The sequence below is a fragment of the Pseudorasbora parva genome, chromosome 23 (genome assembly GCF_024679245.1).
Source record: "Pseudorasbora parva isolate DD20220531a chromosome 23, ASM2467924v1, whole genome shotgun sequence".
NCBI classification, from domain to species: domain Eukaryota; kingdom Metazoa; phylum Chordata; class Actinopteri; order Cypriniformes; family Gobionidae; genus Pseudorasbora; species Pseudorasbora parva.
The window spans coordinates 16,122,128-16,144,508 of record NC_090194.1 but is presented as its reverse complement, the minus strand read 5'-3'; the positions used below and the strand labels follow the sequence as shown (position 1 = coordinate 16,144,508).

Genomic DNA, 22,381 nt, shown 5'->3' with positions numbered 1-22,381 from the left:
GCATGCACACACACACACACACACACTTGTGAAACATCTCATAATGTACCTAAAACTGAGTAGCATCACTGAGAAACGTCCTGCTCAAGGTTCAGGTTGAATAATTAGTTCTTCCAATGTTTCGAGTCGGATTTGCCAAATTCTACAGTTTTTTGACCTATGATGCATGTAAACCTGTTGTTGGAGACCTCCAAAACAAAATTAGGAAACTTTAAAATACAATAATGGGGCACTTTAAAGGTCCCGTTCTTCGCGTGTTTTCGAAGCTTTGATTATGTTTACAGTGTGCAATATAACATGAGTTCATGTTTCACGTGTAAAAAAACACAGTATTTTTCACACAATTTACTTATCTGTACAGCGCTGTTTTCTCTGTCCTAAAAACGGCCTGATGATTTCCTTGTTCTATGAAGTCCCTCCTTCTGAAACACGTAACGAGTTCTGATTGGGCCAGCGCTTCCCGTGTTGTGATTGGACAGCAGCTTAGCGCACTTTGCCCGGAAAGGTCCCGCCTCTTACCATAATGGGGAGATGCAAGTGCTGAATGCGCGCTCTTCTCCACGTGGGAGAGCAACAAGACCACGCCCCCTATTATGCGTGTTCTTGTGGGCAGAGGGTTAGTCAACAACAGTTCTAGTGACGTCATTCCTGAAGGAAGTGCAGGGGTGTAGTCCAAACCGGCCGTTCGCTGTAGACTTTGAAAGGGAACTTCTGTTAAATAAAATATCTTGCTTGGCATTGAACTTTGAGCTTTATAATTTTACAGGTATTATTTATGCTCTAACAGCAACATTTCACACGAACTAAAGTTTGAAAGATGGAATCGCGAAGAACGGGACCTTTAAGAAAGCAAGTAGAGTCAATTTTGATTTCATGTCACATCACATGAAAAATGAAAGCGAGACCTAAATAGCAGATTAAGAATGAACTCTGCCTCAAAATGGGTGGCTTTCTGACATTGTGCTTCCTGGAGTGTTCGACAGCCATTCTTTACAATGTGACATTCATTATCAGTGCTGATGGTGGAAAGCACATTCAGTAGCATGTGTGGTCACCCCTTTTTCACTGCCTTTCCATTTCTCATCTTTCTGGAGCTGGCAGGGCCTCCACTCCATTACACGCTGGGTGAGAAATGGCTGACATTCGTATTCCTTTGAAGCTAACCCAGCCAGGGGCAGACATAAGTACGCCACCCGCTAAAAAAAAACAGTGGCTCAACCTGGGGCTTGCTGCTTGTCCAAGACAACGCACAAGAGCTTGGCAGTAAATAGATCCACTGAGCGAATGGTAACAAAGATAGACAGCTCGTGGTCCTCTTCCATTCTTTCTCTTGAGCCATCCTACAAATGAGGACAATAGCCACCCTAATCTTTGTTAAAACTGTCTCTCTAACCTGGCCGGGCAGAAATGTGAACTGATGACCCAAACGCTGCGTGCATGAGTGAACACTGGAAATAGGTACAATGAGATCAGGGCCAGACGCCACACCCGGAGCTATGAGGAGTCCGTTTCCCACTACCTGCCATTTCATAACCTTTCCCATTGCATAAAGTTTTCTCCCTAATGGCACACTGACTTACCCCCTTTTCAATGATGCTGGTCTGGCACAGGGTTCCTTCTGCGGCGGGGATACTGTTGGTGACACAGCGGTTACTTTTGCTAAGGCACCAGAGCTCTCTACACACTTCCTAGGAAAGAAGGCAAAAGCAAGTTGGTCAGAATATATCCAATATATTTCCAAGAGAGACCAAAAAACATAGACAGAAGATTAGCATTGTGCAGTGGGCTGGTTTCCCCAGCAGGCTTTATAAAGACCCAATGAAATCACTTTCATGCATTGACAAGATGTTTAGATGGGGCATATTGAAAGGATACTCCTCCTTTTAATAGCCAATATGCTGTAGTTACGTCACTGCTATTTGAAAATGCTACTTGCTTGTCAGTTGCAGTTGGTTTTTGTGAAGGAGACAATCATTTTAAAAAGAATTTCATTGAACAAAATATGATTTACAAAAAAAACATTGTGCGTTATATGGCAAGACACTAAAAGCAAAAACAGCTCCCTTTCAAAGAACTTAACGCTGCATCTTGGATTAACACTTTGGGGAACACCATCAGGGTGACTGGTGTCTGAAACATGTGCAAATGACATGACCATTTAATTGGCCGACGACAGTCTATGGCGTCATTACCAGATCGGCAGCAAGTATAAGAGGACACCTGCAATGTACGCTATCAGCTTTTTTTTCTTCAGTAGCCGTCTGTTTGTAGTAGAGTGGGGTGAAGACGATTTACAATGGAAAACTCAGGAAGTTTTTAGAAAGTGTGTGCCTAGGTGTACCAGATTTTTTGACCCTTGAGGACACAATCTGTGTGTTTGGTGTTTAGGTGAGGAGCATGTACGTTCCATTCCGTATGCGGCCATTGTAAGAAATTTGCGGTGAAGGCCCTTCAGAATCCGAGGCACAATGAAAGACTGGCTGAGGAATTTGAAAAGGTATGGCTCTTTCACATTCTTCAGTAATCGGTTTGAGCGATCTGTTGGATCAAGATGTGCTGTCTCTTTAGCGGTTCATTGGGCCGTGTATATCGCTTGTATTAAGCCCTCTTAGCCTGCCAGCCCCACATACGAGGAGTTGTTGCATTTTGTGGCTACTAGATTGGATCTGGTGTGGATGCGTGAGAGAAAGAAGGAAACTGTATTCTCTTCTTCTCTCTATCCTTTCCAATATTCAAATGATTCAAATGTGGGGGGATTGCATGAGCGAGGATATCTGAGGATGCCTCCTGTTGAAGAAACACTTGCAGGCTATCTTTAGTGAATCATCCTCTTTAAAGGTTCTAACTCTGCTGTCTAGGCCACTACTAGCAGACCACCTTGCATTTAGATGGTAGGGCGTATGCGGCAACAGGTCAGGCCGCCATGCATATGACGACGCGTTGCAGGCATACCAGGTGGATCCACTGAGGATTGTCTCCTGAGGATTGTCTCCTGAATCTGCATGGATTGTCTCCTGAAGCAATCTGCACCACGGATTGCACTGCACCATCGATCTAGCCCTCAAAGTACCAAACATACAGCCGCTGCCATTGGCCAGTCACCCAAAACTTTTAGTATGACATCTCAGTATGACGACTGGAGGTATGGCCAGAGGAAGAGTGTGGCCACTCGTGCACCTCTTCAGATAGAGGAGGCGAGTCACTTGAATGAGAAGACAAGATCTAATGGAAGCAATTCATAAATATAAGTTTTATAAAGAAATCGATTCGCTGAGGAGTAATATTCCTCCACCTTCCCCTTCCAACCCTCCCTCTGAAGAAGGGTCTTTGCTTCCCTTTCAGTACCTTACTCAAGGTGGATGCAAACTAATATTGTAGGGCATTATCTCCTCTAGCCTCTACTGTTGGGTTTTAAGAAGGGATATATGATCCCCTTTAGAGGAATGGGTTCTTTAGGCCTCTCTAATTGACATAGTAGACAATGGTAACAAGTTGAGGATGTTTGCTGTCATTTACTATGGTTTGTGCTAATATATACAAGTGTGGGCTATAGCAGGTCTTATATGAGTGCCTAAACTAAGACAGTTGAGCTGCCCCCAGGACTCTAGGGTCTTTAAGTAGGGTTAGCTCCCCAGTGGCTCCCTTGTAGTGGGCCTCATGTATCCTGAGGCCCTCTTTAGGGTTAAATGAAGAATGGAACTGCATGGGGTTTTAAAGTAAGGTCCTCCACTCCCCGTTAGAGTCTTAGCCAATCCATGTAGAACCTAACACGTTTAAATTAAAATAATACAATTTTAAATTAGCCCATGATTTACTCACCCTCAAGTCATCCTAGGTGTATATGACATTTGACATATGACATTTTGGGTGAACTAACCCTTTAAGGTAATATGCCTTATAGCATTTCTTCTTGTTATTGGGTATCTTTTCGAGTACTGGGAGTCTTTGGATCTGGTGAAGTCTAGGAAGGGTGAGAGTGCTTTTCCCAGATTGCTTTGGGTAGTAGAGCTGAATCTTCCCTGCGGTTCCATAGAGGTTGACTTTTTAGGTCAAGGATAGTGAGAAAAAAATTATTTGCAGTTCACATATATGCTGGAGGTAGTGAAGGGCCAAGGTCGCAGTTTAAAACGTTCTCCTTAAGCAAGTATTCCCTATGGGCTGTGTCACACAAAAGACATTTACATAGCTTAACCTTAGAGCTCTGCACTTTGGACCTCTTGTGAATAATGCCTGGCCCGCAAGGATTGGAGGAAGGTTGTAAATGCCAGGACTTTCCTTGTCCCGGAGCAAGCTTGGGTAATGGCCGAGGTAATATTACCACTTGACAAACTTGCTTTAGGGCCATAAGGGCTGTCAATAAATTAAACATTGTAATCGCGATTAATCACACCCTTTTGTTGCAATACAGAACAAGACCACATGGAGATGCCAAACCCTAATCAAACCGCATAGACCTGACTGCATTTACCTACTACAGTATACAAATTCATTCAGAATTACTAAGCACTGCAACATATACATGATAAATCAAAACATTATCCCGAATGTGTGTGGAAACAACATGAATGTACTCACACATGCATGTGCATAAATACAATGTACAATATGTACATATTCATATGATGGATTTGTGCATGCTTACTGTACAACTCCTGAACGTCACCGCAATCTTTACCTTGATTGCAATTCTCAAAATACATCAACTTTACTAGCAAGACATTGGTTTGCTTTTCCTAGCTGATAAATGTAGTTTGCGTATCATCTGGCCATAGAGTGGTGGGATGTTTTAACATTCAATTCAGTCTTCACATAGAGCGATGCATGAGGGTTTGCACTAGTGATGGGGAGTCGACTCGACTCTAAATAGCCCCAGAGTCAGGGTCGACTCCAGTACAGGAATCGACTTTCAGTGTCGACTCTGTTGCAGTGTCCAAAATCGTTCTTGTTTACTGAAAGTTTACTGAATCTCTCATCTAAAGTTCATGGCAGTTGAGTGCACTATAAGCAAGGAGTGATTGAAATGAAGCGAGCCGCGAGGTAATACACTGACGTAGGCCTAATACACCGCGTCAGTGAGCTGTCGTATAAACTTTGTCACACACTTCAGTGGGCATTATAGGCTTCCTCCATGCTAGCTTTAGTTTAATTGATGGTAAATATTATTGCAATAAATATAGATTTGGTTTCCCATGGTTAACCATATGTGTTCATTAAACTAACCATCATAAAAATATCAAGAAGAAACGCATCAACAGTGTGCCTTTTTATGTATAAGTTAGTGTCTTTAGCACCCTCTGAGACAACTATCATGTGCGTTTAGCGCCATTACTCGACAACATCTTTTCTCGTGACTTTTCCTGTGTAAAATGATGTATTGGCAATAGATACAGAAAAGTTTATAGCCACGAAAGTCATCACTAAATTGGACTAATTTGGACGGCCACGGTAAAAGTGTGCGGTTTTAATAAGAGGATTTTAGGACTTTGTGTCTGTGGGAATAATTTAAGTGTTTAACAACAGCAATTTCTGATTTATAACCCTGTTTTGATGTAAAGTAAATGGAGTCGAGGAGTCGATTCCATAGACTCCCACAGTGTGAGTCGGGAATTGGAGTCGACTCCAAAAAACCTGGAATCAAACACCCCTAGTTTGCGCTCTTCGGAAACAATCTTAGAACATGACAGAACTTGAGAAACACACAATGGAATGAATCATTTAATGAAAATGCAACGCAGCTCTCTGTTCTCTTTGCCATCTCTGATGTAATCGAACTGGTTTCCTTTACATTAACGCTGATTTGCACTGATTATTTGAATGACTTTGCTTACTTGGATCATTGGACTGAATTTTGTTTTTACTGAGTTTAACGGCTTAAAATGATCTGATTGCAAACAGAGACACAAAATCAGGTTAAAGGGTTAGAATACAAATTTCTGCCTACCAGGGTTACAGGTATTTGCGCCATTGTAGATGCTTACTGTGATAATCTCCCGGCTTCTAAAATCATCTTACTGCATAACATACAATTACATCAATGATGGAATTTCACATGCTTCAGTATTTAAATGCGTCATGTGCGTAAAATTATTTTAACACATTAAGGACTTTAAATTAATTGCTGCGTTAGCATGTTAATGTTGATAGCCCTACTAGCAATTTATTGTATATGACACAAATTCACAGTACTATTACATATAAAGCTGCTTGGTTTGGAAATGAACTCTTAGTAAGCGGTGCTTCATGGACAATGGACATACTTTTGCCTGCACAATTTTGCCAAAGTTTTGCTAATGTGACTGCACCTCAAATATCTAAGCTTTATTAGAAGACGTTTTGTTGCTCCTTTAGTTAAGTCTCAGAATCTAACACGCTCAAATTTACATAACAAACTTTGCACATGACAGCTGGAAATGGGGCGATATAGTATTATTTTAGGTATCAGCACAGAACTTGAAATTGTCAGGATAAACACACTAGAACTCCATTATAAATAGCTGACAAATGTACCAAAGGACTAACTTCCATGTGCTCTAAAGGAACTATGCTGGGGTCTGAAGTTTGAACATAGGAAGATATAATCCTCTCCGTACATTACAAGTGTAGCTTTGCAGAACCCTGCATTATATTTCCCAATAAAGTGCACTAGGTCCCTTTAAAGCTTGAACTTCACAGGATTTACAGGACAGAGAAGTGCCCCCATGAAAAAGACTTATGATAGGGAGCACCGCCATTGACCCCAGGTCAGTAAATAAGACTCAGCTGCCTAGCCCATCCAGCTTAAATAAAGCGGCAAACTGCCACTCTCAGGTTGCAAAAGCTCCACCTCTGCAGCTGGTTTTAATAAGGTTTCCTGCTGCTCATTCAAGATGCTCATGCTGAGAAGGTCAGAGAGGTAAGCTTGACCAGCAAGAATCAGGCACTGACGGTTTTAAGCTGTGAGTGCAGGGTAGCATAAAAATTGGCCTACTTCACTAAGACCAAAGTAATTACTATCAAACTGTTTTAGAATTTTCCATCCATCCATCCATCCATCCATCCATCCATCTAAGTGGGAGAACTTGCAAATAGATCTATCTATCTATCTATCTATCTATCTATCTATCTATCTATCTATCTATCTATCTATCTATCTATCTATCTATCTATCTATCTATCTATCTATCTATCTATCTATCTATCTATCTATCTATCTATCTATCTATCTATCTGTCTGTCTGTCTGTCTGTCTATCTAGTTTTTCACTTCTCATCAAATCAAATCTTATTTTCATCTATTAAAATTAGATGGCATTCTAGTAAAACTGTACTAAAAGAGTAAAATTGACTTACATCAATGTATATGACAGCTGAGTCAGGTGCAAGATGTAATGTAATATTATGCATACATTATGTTGTTCATACATCTGATTAATCACATATGTACAGGTCCTTCTCAAAAAATTAGCATATGTGATAAAAGTTCATTATTTTCCATAATGTAATGATAAAAATTAAACTTTCATATATTTTAGATTCATTGCACACCAACTGAAATATTTCAGGTCTTTTATTGTTTTAATACTGATGGTTTTGGCATACAGCTCATGAAAACCCAAAATTCTAAAAATAATTAGCATATTTCTCTTCACAATATTCCACAGATTCTCTATGGGGTTCAGGTCAGGAGAGTTGGCAGACCAATTGAGCACAGCGATACCATGGTCAGTAAACCATTTACCAGTGGTTTTGGCACTGTGGGCAGGTGCCAGGTCGTGCTTAAAAACTCCATAAATCTTTTTAGCAGATGGAAGCATGAATTGCTCCAAAATCTCCTGATAGCTAGCTGCATTGACCCTGCCCTTGATAAAACACAGTGGACTGACACCAGCAGCTGACATGGCACCCCAGACCATCACTGACTGTGGGTGCTTGACACTGGATTTCAGGCATTTTGTCATTTACTTCTCCCCAGTCTTCCTCCAGACTCTGGCACCTTGATTTCCGAATGACATGCAAAATTTGCTTCATCTGAAAAAAGTACTTTGGACCACTGAGCAACAGTCCAGTGCTGCTTCTCTGTAGCCCAAAAGTGGCTTGACCTGGCGAATGCGGCACCTGTAGCCCATTTCCTGCACACGCCTGTGCACGGTGGCTCTGGATGTTTCTACTCCAGACTCAGTCCACTGCTTCCACAGGTCCCCCAAGGTCTGGAATCGGTCCTTCTCCACAATCTTCTTTTTTTAGAATTTGGGGTTTTTTAATGAGTTGTATGCCAAAATCATCAGTATTAAAACAATAAAAGACCTGAAATATTTCAGTTGGTGTGCAATGAATCTAAAATATATGAAAGTTTAATTTTTATCATTACATTATGGAAAATAATGAACTTTTATCACATATGCTATTTTTTTTTTTTAGAAGGACCTGTATATGATGTTTAAGTTCCTGGAACTCAAACATCATATACATATGTGATTATGCAGAGATCTCAAATCACCAAATAATCAGCTAAAGGTGAATAGACCACTAAAAGCTATACAATTATTTAATCTCTTGAAGTGAAGACATTTTATGGCTTAATTTGCAAAACACAGATGACGTCAGCACAGAAGTTGTCACAAGTTCACAAAATACATAAATATCAGAAAAGTCCAGCTTCAACATGACGCATCACGTTGAAATTGCTGAATCCACTTTACCATACTAGGTGCTCTCCACCACTACTAAATATTCTCTTTTATGATGTTCCTATATTTCTTGGTGATAATATTCCCATTTGCAATGCTAATTAATTGATGGTTTAAATTAGGATTAAGTCTAGCGCCTCCCATATCCTCACTATAGTTACTAGAGCCAAGCACCACTGATCTGAAGCAAAATAGATTAAGAAATAGATTTCCACTGCCTTTGTTCTAAAGACCCAAGAGACTCAATGGGTTATTTTTTCTTAACCCCTTACCTGTCAATTTATAACCACAACTAAAGTGAAGCCACAAGTGTGGTCATGCTTCATTTCAAATCTGAGGATGATATCTCTAAAAAATATGCATTCTACGGAGCATATTCTAAAACCTTGTAAGGGGAATTTTTACAGAAGGCTGATTGATGCTAATCAAATAAGTTATTTCCCAGTATATACCCATTTGCAGTCTTTTGTCTAATGTCTGGAAAGGAGAACCACTAAATTCATGCTCTAATGTTATCAGTCAATCAGCGTTTAACACCTCAGACTTAATCTTCATTATTCCTTTATCATTGTTCTTTTGTTTGTATTCAGCCATTACAGCCTTTATTCTGTCATGATGGTTTGCCCATTAACATCACTTAACAGTAATACACATGTTATCTATAGTCTTTCTAGAAAACAAACAAACTAAAAGCATATTCTTGGAACCTTATATGAATTATTGTAACAAAATATATTGTGTTAGCTCCTGGCGCAACAGATGCTTTAGAGCTACAGTTAGCAATAAGCTACATAACACAATTTAAAAGATTAAAATTACTCTTTCATTCAAAACTCACTTTAAACAGCCATCAAGTGTTTGTATTAGCTTCCTGTAGTGATCTAAAGTCATATAATGATGTTAAAACATGTTATATTTAGCATCTTATATTAAGTTAATAGCTACCCCTACTTAGCATTTATAATGTAAATATCCATTATTTATTTAAAAATAGCCAAAATCGCTTGAAAACACAAACAAAACATATGCCATAGTTATCATGTGTATTAGCTTCTTATTTCACGTGTAGTAATGTTACTTTATTTTTTTTTCTTTACAGAGACAGAATGAGGAAGTGTACACAGAACAGCGTCATGCAGAATGGCTGGAGTTCGCTCACGTAAGATGTCTGACAGCTTCAGAGATGCGCCATATTTGACACAAATCAAGAAGAGGAGAGACAGAGCCAGTGTTGCCAACTTAACAACTTTTCAGATCCCTTTAGCAACTTTTTTTCTTCAAAAAAGCGATTAGCGACAAATCTGTTCGCTGTTCCTTGTTCAGTGAATGGTTGAGAGGAGCAGCAGCGCATGCCGGTGGTTGCAGCACCTGACAGACTTGAATGAGCCGAGCGAGCTACGCATGAGCACACAGTGTAGCCCCGGATTTATCACTTATTTGCTTCCTTAGTTTTATATTTAAAGAATTTAGTTTGACCCATTATGATGTCCATTCTTCTTTTGTGCTTATCACATTATATTACTCACTATCAGAGAATTTAGTACATCCAGTTTATGACATCCCTCAATTAAAATTAATTTACACATACAAAAATTCCGTTATTAACTACATCATACTCATTCTATTGTATGACAAAAAGATTTTTATTGATATGTATTGAACAGTCAGCTGGGGGTTCCTCAGGGCTTGGACCTCTCCTCTTCTCCATTTACACTACATAACTGGGACCCATCATTCAGGCACATGGCCTCTCATATCATTGTTATGCTGATGACACACAGCTCTACCTCTCATTTCAACCAGATGATCCGACAGTAGCTGCACGAATCTCAAACTGTCTGGCGGACATCTTGGTATGGATGAAAACCCATCACCTGCAGCTCAATTTAGCAAAGACTGAGCTGCTCGTCTTCCCTGCTAATCCGACCATATAACACGATTTCACTATGCAGCTAGGTTCATCTTTGATTACCCCTTCAGGGACGGTCAGAAATCTTGGACTAATCTTTGATGACCAGCTGTCCTTCAAAGACCACATTTCAAAGACAGCTCGGTCATGCAGGTTTTCTTTGCACAACATCAGGAAAATCAGAGTGTTCCTTACAGAGCATGCAACACAGCTTCTTGTCCAAGCCCTGGTAATTTCTAGACTTGACTATTGCAATGTGCTTCTGGCTGGACTTCAGTCTTGTGCAATCAAACCGCTGCAAATGATCCAGAACGCTGCGGCACGTCTTGTCTTCAATGAGCCCAAAATGGCTCATGTCACACCTCTTTTCATCTCTCTGCACTGGCTACCCCTCGCTGCCGGATCAAATTCAAAGCTCTGACTCTTGCTTAAGGATCTTCCACAAGCTCAGCACCCGCATACTTCGACTCATTCCTACAAGTCTACACCCCTACCAGAAGCCTTCGCTTAGCTAACGTATATATATATATATATATTATATATATATATATATATATATATATATAAATATATAATACTCAGCTCGGTATTTAGGGCACTTTTTGCGTTTCTTTGCCTTTTCTTGACAGATCGCTTCCTGTACTCCTGAGTTTGGATAAAAGCGTCTACTAAATGCATAAATGTAAATGTAAATGTATTTTAAAATACAGTATGTGAGCACTAGCCTGGAACTTATTCCCGCCCACAACATTTGAGGTCGGAAAGTTCGGTCTGGACTTCGGACCAATTAAATTGTCAGGGCGGGCTTCATACGATGAGGGACAGATGATCAACAGTAACGTAATCATTCACGTAACTAAAGAGGGCTTCGGTTTAATTTTTTTACTAAATGGAGAACTGTTTACACTCATCTTTTTCTTCTTCCAGCGTAGATGCATTTGAGCTTAGTTGCTATGCGTCGCTCAACATATGTCACTTACTCCGTTGCTCTGATTGGTTGTAGGTCTATCCAATTAAGTGCAGAGGCATTATCGCCCCATAATCACAACCTAATGGAGCAGTATCAGACTCCTACTCTGACTAGAATCTGAGTATGACGACATCAGGCTATGTGAGCACGGATTAGGAGAGAAAACACATTAGGCAGACAGAACACAAGTACGACGTGGTGACGTCACAGATATGCTAAATGACCGTATTTAGCGACATTTAGCGACTTTTTGGGAAGGCTTTAACTACTTTCCTTGTCAAATGAATGAATACTTTTGCTGTGAATGAATTATCCGATCTGAAGAGCTAAAAAAGCAGTGGTAAATGAATATTTTTTTTTTCTTTATGACGAAATCTTTTGCAAACATGTATATTGCATGTTTATGAACTGAACCACAGATTCATTTGCGTTTGATATTGGATATATCTTACATTACAGATAGATTTTGCACTACTGACATAAATTAATTAATTAATGTCACTGCAACCCAGTTTTATCATAAACAGTGGTCAAATATAGAAGCTGGAGTCTTTGATCTTTCTAATGATACTCAGTTTGTCCATATCAAGTAAGAGTGTGATGATTTAACAAGCAGTGAATGAACAGCAATCTTGGGCCATCTGCGATCTTTGACTGCAAAGAGGTTAAAGAATGGGGTAAAATTCTACTCCACACCATTCAGGGTGTGTATGACAGCATTCCAGGAAGGCAAAAGGTGGTTGTGCGCCTTATTAGGTCTTTGATATTAATATATTTTTAGGTTTCTAATTTTTCGTCCACCCCCTGGGTGTGTTTATCTCTCGTAACAGTTTTTCCAAACCAAATTCAAACCTCTGGTCCGCTAGTGTGGTTATAATTCTCCAAAGGCTTGTATTAAACAGACAGTTGGCAGAAAAAAATAAGATTGTCAGAATCCACTAACACTACACGCTGTATTAAACTTGAGCCAAGGGAATGCAAGAGTTTTTTTTTTCTTTACATGACCGTCTTCCATGCTGATCTATACCACAGTTATGAGTTTAAGAGAGAAATTACAGGGTTCTCTTTTTGGCATGCGTTCATCCACTGTCGGATATATCTCTCAATGAAACAAAAGAACTCTGTAATCTCGGGTAATTTAATTCTTTTCTGGTGTAGAAAGCAAAGCCGCATATTTGTACTAAGCAGAGTGCCATCTTTTATTGATCATTAATTTTCCTGGCTTCATTCAAGCCCTTTTTTCCCTTGTGTCAGTTTATTTGTTTAAGTTTGTTATTCTTTGGGTAAAATCATTATCATTTCCAAAAGTCTGGGGATTCGGCAGGAAAAGAAACAAACCTCAAGTATGGACTTTCTCTGAAAGATATGTGGCCCGACTTCAAACGGTCCTCGGCAAAGCTCATTTCAGGTGCTGATAAAACAACAATCTTTAATTTCGACAACATGAATGGCATCATGTGACATACTACAAGAGAGTATCAACTTGGCAGCCTGCCTTTTAGCCCCCAAAAATAATCTCAGCTGATTGCTATCACCTGTGTTTCCTAAAGCTTCCAAAAGTTCTCCACAATCAGGGCAAGTGTTACAAAAACTTAAACTCGATATATTCTTTACAAGTCCAAATGAGACACCACAGCACTCACTCACAGCACGTTTTTTTCCCTCACTGCTTTGTACATCAGAGAGCTCTTCTTGTAATGTTGCCTGCTGAACAAATCATGCCCTTTGGCTAGTCTCCTCTGGGTCAGTGGTAAAAATAACTGCTTGACCTCCGGCATCATGTCTCCTCAGAGCTCTTTAAGTAGCGGTCTTGCTCTCTATGTCCAAACCGCCTTCTGAATCGTCCAGTGTTATTAAAATCAGCTCTTGGACTTAATACATATATAAGCAGGTTCTGAACTCTCAGGTAAAGCATCAAGAATGTAGCAAATATCTGATCACATCTGATCTGTTCATATTATATTACTCTCTGTCCTGGAATTTTCTTGCAAAGCACACTTGGTTAGGACAAAAATGTGTATTTACCTTGTTGCCCCTCGTTGGCATCGATTTGTGATATTTAACACAACAACCAAACATTTAGCTTAAGTAATGCTAACAGAGTCGGAAAACAATATTTCTGCAATGTTTAAAAATCTAATATCTAGGTAGATGGTAGTTCAATTTTGGTTCTTGATGTGTGTGCGGACAGGGCTTAACATTAACCCCCCCCCTCCAAATGTGGGTGGATTTCAGCAGTGGCGTATAACACAGTCAATATATATATATATATATATATATATATATATATATATACATTTTTCAATTGTCATCTCTCTATCTATCTATCTATCTATCTCTCTCTCTCTCTCTCTCTCTCTCTCTCTCTCTCTCTCTCTCTCTCTCTCTCTCTCTCTCTCTCTCTCTCTCTCTCTCTCTCTCTCTCTCTCTCTCTCTCTCTCTCTCTCTCTCTCTCTCTCTCTCTCTCTCTCTCTCTCTCTCTCTCTCTCTCACACACACAGTGAGTTGACACAAACCCGCCTCCCCTCACTCACTAGTTTCATTTGCTCTGGAATCTGGATGAATATTGTTGGTGTTACAGGGCTTGAATTTTCGGCGGTCTTGGTGAGTATTCATCTAAGCACAGGAAGTTATGTTTTAAGTGAATGTAAACAGTTGAGAAATATAATGCATGTGTAAGAGTATAAGGGATCCATGCATCAGGTCTTAAAGTGACAGCCGCCGAATATACCTGCTGACAAATATAAGATAATATTAAAAATATATCTATATGGCAGTTTTCTCCCATGGTATCGATGTCTAAATGGTGAGCAGTGAAAATGCAGAGTGGCAAGTAATTTTGGAAAACCACTAGACACAGTGGTGTCTAGTATTTTTATTTATTTAATTTTTTTGCTGGTAAGCAAAACCAGCTCACCAGCTTTTTTGCTGTTTAGCAAAAAAGTTAATGTCAAGCCCTGTGTGCAGATGTTTATAGCAGAAGACTGTGAAAAAAAAGTCTGTATAATAACCAGTCTGACACAGCAACATCGCCTCAACCAGTGTGAAAACAGGTATTATTTTTGCAATTTCATTTGGTGACACTAATGGCAAAAATATTATGCACTAAAAGTATTAATTAAAAGAAAAAAGAAAATTTATGATTAAAGCCATATTGTTATTCATAAAAAATATCCTGGTTTAAGCAAAACTATCACGTTTTCTGACACAAAAATGCCAAAAATGCTTTGTCTGAGCCAGCATGTGTCATCATATAAGCATGACATTCCCAGAGCATGATAGTGTGTTGCAGCCTTCTTACCCCATATTTGCACTGACGGGAGGAGGCACCGTACTGGAAACGACACTGCTCATCTGCATCGTACACCTGCCCTGGAGCCACAGTGGGGTACAGGAAGTCTCGTTTCAGAGGCTCATTGTCCAGACACGTTCCCCGACCTGAGCTGTCAAAAAACAAACCTTCAATGGGATTGGCTCTTCTACAAAGGTTTAATTTGTCCAACAAGAGAAAAAAAGTGTCTCTTGCCAAAATCTATGAAAGAAAATGGGAAGGTGTGTTGGTAGTGGGAATTAGCAAATGAGAAACCTGGAAAATACAGAAAGCAAAATGAGGAGAGGAAGCGTGAATGAAAAACAGTGGCCATAAAAGGCTGAGATTTGGACTTATATGGTACTGCGGTGCGCCTATGGAATCCTTTGAAGAGCCAATAAAATGACGAAAGAGACTGAAGGAGCAAAAGAAACGCAGAAGGTACCGGAGGTCACGAGTCCAGTCAAGAGTTTTGTTTAGTCTGTTTAGTCAGCTAGAAATATGAACGCTCCCAAGAAGCCCTCAACAAAAAAAGGGCCACTGCAAGTAACAAAAGTAACTAAGTAAAAAAATAAGAGCCCTAGAAGAGGCCAGACAGTGCATGTTTTGTTGGACTGTGTTTATTCTGGGTTCAGAAGTGGATCTTGTTTTATTCTCGGCATCCTTGTTACGGATGCTATTCCCCCCTCCCTGGCGTGTGCAAGCGGCTGAGAGACGTGTCCGCCCCACGCCACTGCTGTCCACTGGAATAAGACAGCCAATTATTATCCCGCTCGCGTTGCCAGCAGCATGCCGCGGAATATGCTCTCCTTCTCTCTGAGGGAACAGTGGGCTCGCTAACAACATAAACGCTAACATTTCATACTGCTGGAGAGCAGGCGGCTCTATTCTAGGTCCTGTCTGGCATTCGCATGATTGCTGCAACTGAGCGCGCAACCTAAAAGCATGTTAACCAACCACCCCACCGTGCGCTGCTAAAAGCAACATTGCCTCTAAAGAGAGTGGGTTTACATTGCATCAGCCAAGACACACTCACCCTCTGATGGCATGCCATTACATTTCTACATGGAATACGTGTCTAACTCACACTTTTATTGGTCTGAAGATGGAAAAATGGGAAGGAATGACTTTAAACTTAAATTATAACTATTTGTTTTCTTGTATAGGGGGCCGGAGCCAGTTGTCACTGGGGCTTTAACTCATTAAAGTTCTTAAATCATTTTCATCATTTATATGGTTTTATATGCTGTATTGGTAATGTGATGGTAAAATAGTTTGACATTTTTATGTTACTTTATACATGTTTCCTTTTTCATTAACTATTTTTTAATTAATGTTGTGTAATGGCAGGTTTCATTGTGACAACTTACACTATATAATGTGACAACATGCCCCACCATTGCGTTGTATTTTATAAGTTAACCTACGTTGAATAATATTCACTGGAGTAAATACTGACAATCAGCCCGGATTTCTCCTACTTTATTATTATCTTAATATATTAATATAGTTCAAGTAGTTAATAAAATCATACATTACATTGACAAAAGGGCATTCAAAAATAAATTTAGATGTCTAAAAAAACATCCTATGGATCTAGTTTCGGTAGCGCATTTTTAGAGGAAGCATTAGGTGAAACAGGGATATCTGGCTTCCCACCACAATACTGGAAGTCTAATCTAATTAAAAACTAAACCAAATACATTGGAAAGGAAAGAAACACATGAGCTCTAGCCTGGGGGTAACCAATGTTGTATTTGGTTTCATCCATTTAGTTTTCGATTTTTTTCCCATGTGTTTTGGTAGAATAATCCCCTCGCTGGGGAGAAAGACAAGTCTGAATATGTCATCTTGTATTGGAAAATACACAAACAAACACTCTTTATTTCTTTGGAGAAAGACAAAAATGGTCACTTTAAAAATGGACATGTTTATTCAACATGTCAACAAAACGTCCTTGGGTAAACTCATTACAATGAGCAGATATGCCAGCAATGAAAGGAAACTTAGTGACTAACTATTTACAATATTTCAGCACAAAAACAAATACTTGAGTAGGAGATCACAAAAAAGCATGACAGTTTTTCCAAGGCAAACAATAGTATTTGATCAATAACAAAAGATTTTTAAGCTAGTGATGAGATAGATATTGAGTTAGTTCTGGTCCTCTAATCTAATTCGACAAGCAACGTTCCAAGAGTGCCGATATTTAGTATAAAACACAAAGACACTTTACTGTTTGTATCATTCAGTTTGACCGTGTTTGTGTCAGTATTTCTTGTTCGATGACATGCAATGGTTGATCCTGCTTTATCTTAATTTGGAATAATTTTCTTTGACAGAGCAAATGTAGACAAAATAACTGGCCATGCCGTGACTGAGGCCATATACTCTATTTAAGTGTAGGATTTTTGCACTAAAATATCCAAAAACCACCAGGCCAGTGTTATATATTTGTGTTCAATTGAGTTCTTACAATATACCAAATGTTTCCAATTATTAGTATATTTTGAGAAAATTGCTAATTTAACCAAGGAACCAGGACGTCTGAGGGAGTCGCCTGTCAATTGCGTAATATCTGAGTTACCCTAGGTTTTATTCTGCAGAAACGCTTAACTTTTAGCAGTGTGAACAAGTGTCACAGCAGCGCCGAGCGGACGCACAGAGTAACATCATAACATAATTTTAAAGACACTTAAATTTATCTAATATGATAAACAGAGCTGCGTTATGTCATACTCATGATCGGAAAAGTGGAAATGGCGTCAGCGACTATGTCCCGTCATAATAAAAGTCCCGCTGCTGTGTTGCGTAACAATCGATCCAGCGGCCTTGCTCAGCTCCCTCAACACTCTGTCCTGATCTGCCTAATACTACAGTAATGTTAATAATCACATCCATGAACATGATTTATGCCAGAGTACTATCCCGAGTCTTTTCCACGGACTGTGAGGTGAAAACTATATGTCCCAAGATTCTGAGCTCAAACTTGGCATCATGAAGCGACGCCTTTGTTTTGAATAGGTGCCCTTTAGCGGACAGACAAGTTACATAGTGCAGCTTTAAGATGCGTTTTGGTCGACTGGATTTGGTCGAAGTGGACCATGTGTAAACTTGGTTTAAAGTGTTTTGAGTTCGTCCACTTTCGACAGTTTCCAGAGATAATCCAAAAGACATTTCACTGGATTGCTTTTTAAATTCTTAACACTCATGTGGTCAAATGTGTTCAAACGGCCACAAAAGACCTCCTACTTTACAACATAATGAAAAGTGCGCTAGCCAGACGGGATTTAAACTTTGTCGGCTGAAGACCCAAGTTTGGTTTGAAAATGGAAAATGTACCAACCGCGATGTTCTCACTCTCACAGCATTCATTGCAAAAACTAAATCTGCTCTCTGTATGTTTTCTTTCCGTCATCTCCGGTAGCATTCATATGTAAATTGTGCAAGGTTATTTCGTCCATTACATAGAAAGATCTGAAAAAGCCCATACTTGACCCTGGACAGGTGTGGTTAAAAGCGGACCAAAGACGAGAAAGATTAAAAAACTTGATGTTAATGGGAATGTGCTTCCCTGATTTACTTGTGATCCAATTGACCAAAATGCATCTTTATGCAAATTAAATAAAACTACCTTGTCCAAGAACTAAATGCTTCTTTTATAATTTTTTTACTCAATATTTTTTAATTAAAATTATTTTAAATATTTGAAAAATTACAGTTTATAGTTATTATATACTTTGGAACCGGCATGATTCATTTTCAGTCGCCCAAAAGGCATGTTCATTGCCCATGTTGATCCCAAATTAGCATATATATGTTCGAAAGATCAGTCTAACAATAATAATGACTGTAACAAAAACCTCTCTCTATATTAAAAGATCCTACTGTACATGTACAAACAAGTACACTGAAATAAGTCAGATACGACAAACCAGACGGGGATGTTGGATGTTGGGATGTGGGATGTTGCGGAAATAGACTCGCATTATCATAGCAAAGCTGTTTTACTGCCAAAGATTACATCAACCTGAGATTTCAGAGACAGTCCATTATTGATGAATTGCTCGGCACTAAGCAAATCCAAAAAAGGAAGGTTAGTATTCAACCTCAATCCGAAATGGTCACAGATGACACGGTGTGATTATACAACAGGGAGTTCATCCCAAACCAACAGAGCAGCGTTTCTTTGTGTTTGTGTGGGAAGTTGGCACACAATGATAAAGCTTCTGATGCCAGTGATGGCTGTGATGTTAATCTTCTTCCATGAGGTCATTCACCAGGAAAACTTTTTGACAGCCATGGCAACCACTATTCTTTCTTTTCGTCTTACGTTAGGCTAACAATTCACAGTATAGCCTATGACTGCCTACTACAGATCAACTGTGCCATGAACGGACTCTCTTTCAAATCAAGCACATTTATGTGGTTATAAAAAATAGATTCACACTTGTCTCGATTGTAAAATGGCATAATGAAATAGTGTGAAAACAAAGAGTAAAAGCATAACAAGAATCCTCAACCTGCACTCTTAAAATTAGGACTGTGTCTGCGATTAATCATAATTTTTTTTCGATTTCGGCTTCAAACTATTATGAAAACAAGATAATCGAGTTAAAAAAATTATTGAAAAAAGTTCAATTTTTTTACGATTATTGAAAAAAGTTCCAAAAGTGGCTGTGCGATTAATCATAATTGATTTTCGATTTCAGCTTCAAACTATTATTAAAACAAGATAATCGAGTTAAAACGATTATTGAAAAAAGTTCCATTGTCTTTTGGCAATAGTGTAGCAAGGTAAAAGTCACTTTCAAACAAAGTCAACACGAACCAACCTACGAAATCTGTGTAGGGAAACATTTCCCCCCAATCGCATTCCCTGATTCCTAAAATTCCAAATATGACTAGATTTCACCCACAAAAATTTCCCAAACAACAGTGTACTTGAAACAACTCCGATGCGTCACCTCTATCTTTTGTAGCCGGTGCACAACTCAGAGGCCAATTGTAGTTTGATCCTTTTATAGCTTTTAGCGTGATACACAAACTGAACTGCTACAATTTTGTTAGATTCAAATCAAACTTTTAAAGTGCCTGGTGGGCGGCAGTGGCTCAGTGGTTCATGTAGGTTGTCTACAAACCGAAAGGTTGGTGGTTCAATCCCCGGTTCCACCTGACCAAGTGTCGAAGTGTCCATGAGCAAGACACCTAACCCCAGCTGCTCCCGACGAGCTGGATGGCGCCTTACATGGCTGACATCGCCGTCGGTGTATGAATGGGTGAATGTGAGGCAAAAATGTAAAGCGCTTTGGATAAAAGCGCTATATAAATGCAGTCCATTTACCATTTACCATTTGAAGCGATTTATTAAATAGTAGAAGTATTATCCAATCCTAAATATTGTATAAGTAAAACAAAGTTTATTATAAAGTGTTATTTTACAGGTCGCGTATAGGGGCCAGAATCATTAACAGCTTAAAACTCAAAACAGCTTTTGGTGTTAATAAACTATTGATAGGATTTACTAAACACGCAGTGAAAAATTTGCATGGAAAAGGCACTGACAGGGTTATTTTTGCAGCTGACCATATTGCATATGCGTTTGAAGAAGTGTCCCTTTCAGACGCAAAATTCATGGAAGGAGAGTATTTAAAGGTGTCATGAACAGGCTTTTAAAAAATGTTATACTGTTGTCTGAGGTCAACATTAACATTCAAAAACATCATAACTAATAAGCAATAGCCTATTTTCTTCACTGGTTTTGAGGCTCTCTCCTAAACACTCGGTTTTGATGGGCGTGCCACACTGGGGACACTTGGAAGTAAACGCCCACAGTTAAGCTTGGGACATATTCTGCAAGAACAAAGTAATTTGCTTGTTTTCTCAAGGTAGCAAGAACAAGAACAAAGTTCGTATGGCCAGTACATTCCATACTTCACGAGAAAAGCAGGTGCCGAACATCTGCGTTTCTCTGCATTAACCACGGCCACTTTAAATGTATGACCAATCACACAATAGTTCTCGGACACCCGCAAGAAAAAAGTTCTGCTCGGAGCATGTGTCGAGAACAAGCAACGAGAACTCCCAAACCTGGGCTGCGAGAACAAAACTACGTCATTTTGTTCTTGCAGCCCTGGGAGCGAGAGCTATTTTCTCTTTTCTTGTGGAGTATGTAGCGGCCTTTAGGATTAAAGAAGATTCGCATATTTAATGAGCTTCAACTCCATTGTCAGTTCATGGGAGGAATTGTTTTAAAAGCGACAACCAGAATATTTCTCTGACAGGGCTCTCAAAACATATTTATCATTCATGGACAGGCGCCATCTTGGAAAACAGTCTCGACGAATCGATCCACGAGCGCTGTTCTAAGTGAGCTGGTCGATAGGAATTAAGTTTTTGAAATGTAATAACATGGACATTTTTATTTTAATATATTTATTTTCTCTGTTGTTTTCAGTTTTTTCTTCCGGAAACAACGGACCATATGAGATTCCAAGTCACAGTTCATCACTTAGCAGAGCGCTCGTGGCTCGACGAGTCGAGACTGTTTTCCAAGATGGCGCCTGTCCATGAATGCGTAATGCACTATGTTTATAAAGTATCTTCTTATTAAACTGTTTGTACACTTACAAAGTTCTCAATGCTTCGGTTTGCATGCAGGGACCCTCATTATACTACTGTGTAAGTGTGCGGCTATTTTTAGCCTTGTTTGTGGTATTAACTAGCAATTTAATTTCACAACCCTGTGCCCCATAGACTAGCGTTATAAGCTAATCTGTTTTAAGGAGATAAAACTCTATACATTCGATTTTCATGAAAACGCATCCCACAGAAAGATCTACTCTGTAACCATCTGTTAATTACACCTAGGTTCATTTCTCACCGGAGTTGTCCTTTAAGCTCTATATGTCTGCAAATCCAGTGTCGACATGTGTCTTGTTTACGAATGATTATCTTGCGATTTCCTGCAATTTCATTGCTCGTTTAGCTCCACGATTCGGTGGGCAGGGCTACAGATGCAGCGTACATAGAGGTGGTGTTTCATCCTTCAATACGTCAATGATTTGAGAGCCTCGTTTTCTGGGCCTGGTGTCTATAAAAGCTTTTCTTTTACTAACAAGGAAGTTTTCAGCTCTGAAACTTACAGGATATTCTTATATTACTATGACTTTTTATATATGAAAGGCTCAAGGGAAAATTGATTTCTCAATTCATCACCCCTTTAAATGAACACACTAGGTGATTTACTAAGGTCTGCACTCATTAATTAACTGGTATCTGTGGCATTATTATTTAATGGCCCAAGAAAGCATGTCTTAAACCAGACGCTAGTTTGCCCTCTTGGTAGATTGCTTGGTAGATCATTGTAGAAATGAACCGGCTGCGTCTGTGCTCTTTACTTTGCGTGTCAACAGTAGCTCACATGCGGAACTTTCCACTCCCATCTGCACTTTTTTGGAATTGCGCTCTCATGCTAATTTGCCCTGTTTAGTAAATCTGGCCTAAGATTTTAAGCATTGTTCTGCA

The 22,381-nt window shown here is 39.4% G+C and overlaps 1 protein-coding gene across 4 annotated transcripts in view; it reads right to left on the bottom strand.

Moving 5' to 3' along the window:
- The window catches only part of adamts6 (ADAM metallopeptidase with thrombospondin type 1 motif, 6), a 128,276-nt gene that overhangs the window by 65,194 nt on the left and 40,701 nt on the right, over positions 1-22,381 (bottom strand). For all 4 annotated transcript variants that reach the window (XM_067433835.1, XM_067433836.1, XM_067433838.1 and 1 more), the window contains 2 exons: positions 14,846-14,987; positions 1,581-1,688 (listed from right to left, as the gene is read on the bottom strand). In XM_067433835.1, coding sequence (XP_067289936.1) covers positions 1,581-1,688; positions 14,846-14,987 — 250 coding nt within the window. The remainder of the gene's footprint in view (positions 1-1,580; positions 1,689-14,845; positions 14,988-22,381) is intronic.